Raw genomic sequence first — 7,233 nt, 5'->3', positions numbered from 1 at the left:
CGACACCATACTCTAATCCTAATGCACCTTCAAACTAGCTCCTGCCATCACCCATGTAAAGATTTGACGAAAGGTGAATCATAGTTTCATCTTTGTTGTGACATGTGCAACAAAGAGGGTCAACATTTAAAGTCTCCCTCCACTCAAAAATGCATTTTACTTTTTGTTTACTTCAACATTGTTTGTTTAAACATCACTGTGCAGAATGATGTGTGCGCAAAGTTTGATACCACAAGTTTAGTTCAATTGAAAGCCAATCGTGGTGTCTAGTAGTCAAACTTTTGAAATGAACCATATTTGCATATTCTTAGATGAAGATTTTTCTTTTTTTAACTGATATAAATGATTATTTATACCAACCAGAGTATTTTCATGTGTCTTAGTGTCTGTAGAGGATCGAAACTAAAATAAATGAAGTTTTCAAATCTATACAAGTTAACAAATTATTATTATTAAATACAGAAGGAGGTTGTGGCCCCCCACGATTCGTTTCATCCCAGAAAGATGACGTTGGTTGCCACGCTGACGTCACATGCGGTGGTGACGTCATCAGATACGCCCTCTCCGCTGACCGAAAACATTTGTGTCCAGACATTAGCGCTCCTGAGAGCCAGACAACAGGGATCTTATAAAGTCTTATTCATTAGCCTGACTCGAGCCTATATAGGTTTTTCGAATATGGTCTGTGGCGGTTTCACCTGTTCCAAAAATGCGCTTTGTTCCCTGAATGTGGTTTACATGGTGAGTGTACAAAATGGATCATCATGCTAAGTTTTAGTTAGCTACGTTAGCTTAGACTATGTAGCTTCGGAGTGCAGTAGCGCAGTGTTAGCGGAGCTAGCTACTAATGCAGCTAACCTAGCAACAGCGCAGAAAAACGACTGATTTCACCTTTTGTTTCACATGTCGCAGATGATTATTGGTATGGACTCGATTCTGTTCGTTATATGTAAAAGACTTGGACGTCTATAGTTTACGTTAGTTAACTAGACAGCGATGTAGAAAGTAGTAATCTTAGCTTTTTAGCTAACCTTAGCTATCGCCATTATGTGTATGGAAGCTACCGTTAGCTGGGAGGCCAGCTGACCTGAAAACGTGAAATTGACATACTTGAACGATTTATCTCCCACATGTTCTCTCTTATCAGTCACCCGGGTTTGTCACAACAAGATTTAATCCGCTCGTGTGTCTGTTTCTGTCTGTGTGGCAGTCATGTGAGTTATTGATACTCCCAACACTTTGGCTTCAGCTTCAGGTTAAACTGAGATCAGGAATATAGAAACCCCTGTACTCCCTGTGCTAATAAAACGTAACAGCCCTGTAGTAAATGTTACTTTAATGTCACTAAATAATATAAGACTTCATTATGAGGCTGTGGTTTGTGGTGTTGTATAGGGCTGTATTCTCTTGTAACTTTGCTCCTTCATACATGTGAATGAGTCAGACAAAATACTAGAATCACCTTCCAACATAATGTCCAACACCAGTACCAAGTACAGCCTCAAAAGGTACCTGAGTCAACATAAAAACCGAACCCTTTAAAGGAAGGCTGCATTTATTGCAGGGCTGTTGCATTGCATCATATTGTACAAGTGTTTCTATTGTTGTAGTCTCTCACTGTTGCCTAGTATTACTGATGAGTTCCCTGTTGTTAACAATTAGCTGTTTTGGCCCTCTCCTCTTTTCAGTATTGTTGGTTGTTACATTAATGCTGAACTGATCTGTCATGTCTTTTTATATTGTGGAAATTGCGGTAGGTATTTCCTGACATTTATAGACAATGGATTAGTGCAAAGATTAATTGAGAAAATACTTTTTGCTCAGTACAATATCTTGATAAAGTGTAAATATTGTTGTCGTCACACTGCATTGCATTGTAGTTAAGTAATACAATTTATAATACAATTTTCTGGGCTTATAACTGAAATGAATACTGAATGGCTGCATTTGTGAATCATATTTCCATATTTGCCTAATCATTTGTAGAAATGATGATGTACCCACAGTTTAGATTATCATCAAGTATTGAGTCTAAAACATCTTGACTGTTTGTCTTACTCACTCTTACTTGCTGTCGTAATTCTTTTTAAGTCTGCCAGGTAATGCATGTTGTGAAATACATGGGAGTAAACCTGACATTGCGTAGTTCGCCTGCTGTTGTGACACACTGAGAGCCACACTGGTGCAGTAAGCCTGAGAGCTCGCTGTCCCAGTCTCCTCACTGCTGAAAGAAACACGACCCACCCAGTCAGAAAACTTTGGTGCATGTACACATGCTGCCAGTCATTTTGACAGCTGAGTCACTGCAACTGTCACGAGTGTGACGCTGTAGTTGCTGTGTAGAATCAGGATAGTGACAGCAGTGTAAGAAGACATGAACGTAAATATGAATTCTGTAATGTTATGTCAGTTCAGTCAAAGGTAAATGGGTAAGCTCATTATTGTAAGCCCCAGATGTTACAGAAAACAAGCGAGACATGTGTCGGCAACAGAGATAAACTGCAGTAATTTGTTGCAGATGATCAAAAACAGTTAAAAAAAAATGTCAAGAGGCTGACAGTCTTATGACCCAGGACCACGTGAAGAAACACAAACTTTTAGTCAGCCTGTTTCTTTCACTGTTGCTTTGCTTCACCTGCATTATTTATTTGGCAAACACTTTAACTTAAATCATCATAGAGCTCCCAAAGACCTAACTAGTGTTTATAGGACAAATGGTGTTTGTGGTAATCAAAACGTGGTACCGTGACCATGTGGTTAGCTCACTCCCATCCGACACACACTGCCTCAGCTGACTCTGGTTAACTTCCTTCCCGCAGTTGGTCGGGCTGCTGCTGATTGGAGTAGCAGCATGGGGGAAGGGGTTCGGCTTGGTGTCGAGCATCCACATCATAGGAGGGGTCATCGCAGTGGGCGTCTTTCTGCTGCTCATCGCCATCGTAGGTCTCATCGGAGCAATGCACCACCACCAAGTAATGCTTTTCTTTGTATCCTTTCTCCTCGCTGGCATCGATGCACAAGTTCACGGATTATTATCGGGTCAGTTGTAGTGAAGTGTGATACAATGGCTTCAGTGATTTGAACATGTGGTCTTGTTGTTGTGTTTGAGTTTTTGTGTTTCAGTTTTGCCATCTTTGCCATGTTTTTGCACTGTTGTTTCTTTGACCTCTTGCTCCCAGTACATGGTCATTCTTTTTATCGTTTTCCTGTTCCAATTTGGAGTTTCGTGTTCCTGCTTGGCAATGAACCGCGGACAGCAGGTGAGCAAACCCTGTTTTAACCATTTTAGTATGTCTCTTACACGCGTCCATGTTGATTTTAATGCTTAGCAAAACATATTAGTTTCTGCATAAATTAGTTGTATTATTTTTTGTGACCATTTATGATAAATTAGCTTCATTTTATTGTCTTATTTGCTTGTCCAGGAGGCGCTTCTGAACTCTGCTTGGGGAATGTTGGAAAACAAGACCAAAACAGACCTTGAGAGCCAGCTGAACTGTTGTGGGCTTCTCAACGTCACTGCCAGCCGGCTACAGTTTGATCAGGACTTGCAACAGTGTCCTGCTGTAAGTCTTAAATATCTAATTTTTCATCATCGATCAGGAAAGAAAAACACTGTATGGCTGCATTCAGACCAAATTCGGCGTTTTGCAGCGATTAGGGTTGTGTGGCGGTGAGGGAGTGACACTACGTGGCCCATTTGTGTGACATAATGTTGTGAACTTTAACCCCCCCGAGAAGATGAAGAAGAACCTTAACCCCTGACCTGGGCCATATCCTCAATTTCCTCTCCGCAGACTCAAACAAATGGACACAAACAAAAAGAAGCTTCTTGCGATCGATGTTTTGCAGCATAGACTGCAAGCCAGACGCAGACGTCAAAGCTGGGTACACAAAATAAGGGTCTTCTTCTCGTGGGTGTCTTCCGGTCTGATGGGCGGCCTACATGATCGGCCACAGCAGCGTGACATCGGGTTGCGTTTCTCCAAAAGTTGAATCACACAGCGGTGCTGCGTCTTTTTCAGGAACCTGCTAACCACCGCAGCCTAAGCTCACTACCCTCATTCAAAATGGATGGGAGGGCTGGCATATTCGCCGCAACGCCGTATTTGGTCTGAATGCCGCCTATTTCTTAATAGAAAACCTGCTTGAACAGCACAGGTGCAGACTTGTGCACGATGAAACTGTGTTTCGTTCAGATTATATATGGTAGGGTTTAAATAAAGTTTTCAACTGTTCACTTGCATCATAGATAAATATTGCAGTTTCACAGTGTATTAGTAGTGTTGTAGTTACACAATATGTACCACTGAAAAAAAAGTCACAAAAGCATTACCCATAACCAGAATAAGTTAAAAGTAGGCCACTTTCTGTAGTTCTCAGAATAGATTTTGGTAGCTAATACTGGCCTGGCTGACAAACCATTGACTCATACTGCTGCAGACTGAAGGCCCTTTTTGTGTCTTTCACTCTAGTTATGCAAAAAGGACGGTGCCTGTTTCACCTGCGGGGTTATGATGCTGAATCATGCAACAGAGGCTCTGAAGATCCTCGGGGGCGTCGGACTCTTCTTCAGCTTCACAGAGGTGAGTGTCCGGTCCCCAAACATACATCTGCTAATTATCCACTCTTTGAAGGACGAGAGAAAGATACTGAATTGAGTTCACTTTGCACACTAACTGGACTAATTGCTGTATTTAGTCTGATGTGTGCACTTCCATTTGATTCCTTGTTCCTCCTAAAGGCCTGATCACGCCAGCATTTAAAACTGCAAAATTTGGAGTGAAATCAATTCCTTCTAATGGAATTGCCGCAATCAGAGGACTCAAATTCAACTTTGGTAAACTTAAACGCTGTTAACCGATAGCAAATGCTAAGCTCTCGTTATTAGTTTAATAACTGTGTGGCAACATCCATTCTGTCGGAATATAAACTGCTCCACAAAAGAGGAATAGTTTGCACACAGTTAGATGTACAGATAAAATAGTAAGAAGCTATTGGGACTGAGTAGCGGTATCATGTTCCTGGCTGTGTAGTGTGTTAGCAGTTAGCTCGCCAGCTACAGTAGTTTACCAACTAGCCCTGTGATCAGTCGCTACGTCGCCCAGCTTCTAGCACCACAGTCTGGTGTGCCCAGACTTCATCTTGTTTTTCAATGTCTTTAACAGATCCTGGGAGTGTGGCTTGCTGTGCGCTACAGGAACCAGAAGGATCCACGAGCAAACCCAAGTGCTTTCCTATAGTCTGTCCCACAGCACCGTAGACACAGTTTCAGACACACTGGTACACATAGAATCATGCACATCTAGAGGCATATAAATACAGAGCCACTCCAACCACAACCACACAGAATGGACGAGCGCACGCAGCACCTGATGACAACGCTAAGAAACAAAACACACACACTTTCACCTGAGACTGAGAAGCTACAACAACCTGTCACCTGTCCAGAAAGTTTGCCAGAGCTCAAGCTGGAGGAGCTGGATACTTATGTGTGAAAGGATAACGTGTGATGCCAAGAAGTGTGACTTGTTGGTATCGCGACCCCGCCTTGATTTGAGTTCCAGATTTCCCGATTGCGGCCTGCTAGTTTCCAACCATGTAACACGCGATGAGACATCTCTGCATGTGTCGTACACCTGCACAGACAAACAGCCTCTTTGTTGATTTCATTCCACACATCAACCAAATGACTGTGCAGTGTTCAACAAATAACTTGTATGCACCTTGAAGTTTTCCTCTTGTCCTCTAATGTAGTGCCACCACTTAACGACAAATATATTCCTCTGGTCAGTGCTGTCGGTGATGTGAACAACTGTATACCCAAACAAGTCCAGTGTGAGGAGTTTGTTCTCAAAGTCAGCTGAGGGGGAAAGACGGCAAATTCTGGACATGTGGTGTAAAGTCGTTTTTGAATTGTATGTAAATGGGTTTTTTTCTCAGATGCCACAATTGCCGGGATTTAACAGGATTAGAAAGTTAGATTAGATTTTAGGTGACGTAGTTGCTAGTCGTTCGGGTTCAAATATTTATGAACTGTAACTGAGCCAACTAACTTTTAACAGTCAGAGATATTAGGATGCCAATGGACTGCAGCCTTGATGTTGTACATAATCTTTTAGAAATCATTCTCGATGGGTTTGCCATGTAGTTGCCCCTCTAGCTGAGAGGTTTGCCTGCATATTTGAGGTCTTTGAAGGCCACAATAATCCACCCTTCCTGTATTTAATATGTTCCTTTGTGTCGCACAGTGATGTTAATTAGTATAGATTCTGGTAGTAGAGAAGTGGATTCAGGTACGTATCATTACCTCCTGTGTAACTGGAAGAAATCACAAAACATAAAAAAAAGAAAGAAGTGATGTTTGATTTGAAATAATTGGGTAAATTTGGCCAAAAACTACTTATCTCAAACCCAATTTTGTTTTTATAGTATTAATTGTGAAAATGTTCTCTTGGTTGCAATTATTTTTTCTTCATTTTGAAGGAATTACTCTTTTGTGGAATTATTTTGTTGTTTTCTGTTGCCATCGGCTCTTTTTGTTCATCAGTGTTAAATGCTTTGTAAAAACTTGTTAAATATTTTCAGGATCTATTTAAGTTAAGTTTGATGATGCACAGTAGGCTAAAGTTATGTTGTAGTTTTGATGCTATAAGTTTGATGCCTAGCTCGATTTCCTGTTGATAAATCACTGCTCATTCATTCTCTCTTTCTAAGATGTGTTTTCTCTTTTGAATTGCTTTTAACTTAAAGGACTAACACAAACTGTAATTACATGTCTTACTTGAACCTGTCGACTTGGCTGATGTGGATTTCCTGCTGCTGATTTGGAGTCATTGCTGGTGTAAACAAACATTTTGACAGATCTTAAGCATTATCATGCCATATATTACACCTCACTTTGGATTTGTGTGCACTTGTTATTCAAATGTATCTTGAATTTTTGAGACTTAATTTTCCAAATAATAAAACCTCAAATTGGAAACTGTTTCTCTTGAGTCATTGTTTAAATATGTACCTCTTTGTGTCTTTTTAGAAATGCACCCTGAATTGTATAATGATGTTATTATTGTGTTTTTTTCTTTAGGGGTCAACCTGAAGCTGTCTTGTGAAATGGTCAGAGAGGAGGACAGAGTTTAGGTGTGATGGCACCAAAGATGTGACACTTTTGACCACATGATGGCAGTACAGAGTCTGCAGCTGCCATGTGTTTTCCCACCATTGCTCTTGGTC

At 40.9% G+C, this 7,233-nt stretch overlaps 1 protein-coding gene across 1 annotated transcript; it reads left to right on the top strand.

The window, feature by feature from the left end:
- The first annotated feature begins 580 nt into the window (after positions 1–580).
- tspan31 (tetraspanin 31) lies at positions 581–6,990 on the top strand. The gene is made up of 6 exons (XM_070910374.1): positions 581–741; positions 2,820–2,987; positions 3,180–3,260; positions 3,426–3,566; positions 4,476–4,586; positions 5,169–6,990. The coding sequence occupies exons 1-6, from the start codon at positions 679–681 to the stop codon at positions 5,241–5,243; spliced, it is 639 nt and encodes a 212-aa protein (XP_070766475.1). The 5' UTR covers positions 581–678; the 3' UTR covers positions 5,244–6,990.
- The last annotated feature ends 243 nt before the right edge of the window (positions 6,991–7,233 follow it).

This window comes from Enoplosus armatus, chromosome 8 (genome assembly GCF_043641665.1).
Source record: "Enoplosus armatus isolate fEnoArm2 chromosome 8, fEnoArm2.hap1, whole genome shotgun sequence".
Lineage (NCBI taxonomy): Eukaryota > Metazoa > Chordata > Actinopteri > Centrarchiformes > Enoplosidae > Enoplosus > Enoplosus armatus.
The sequence above is the reverse complement of the archived record's forward strand: the minus strand, read 5'-3'. Positions and strand labels throughout refer to the sequence as shown.

What these genes read in the sequence shown, in the direction of transcription:
- tspan31 (XM_070910374.1), top strand. Translation starts at nt 679, where the DNA reads ATGGTCTGTGGCGGTTTCACCTGTTCCAAAAATGCGCTTTGTTCCCTG. An exon ending in CCCTGAATGTGGTTTACATG is followed by an intron (nt 742 to 2,819) that starts GTGAGTGTACAA and finishes TCCTTCCCGCAG; the next exon opens with TTGGTCGGGCTGCTGCTGAT. An exon ending in TCTTCTTCAGCTTCACAGAG is followed by an intron (nt 4,587 to 5,168) that starts GTGAGTGTCCGG and finishes TGTCTTTAACAG; the next exon opens with ATCCTGGGAGTGTGGCTTGC.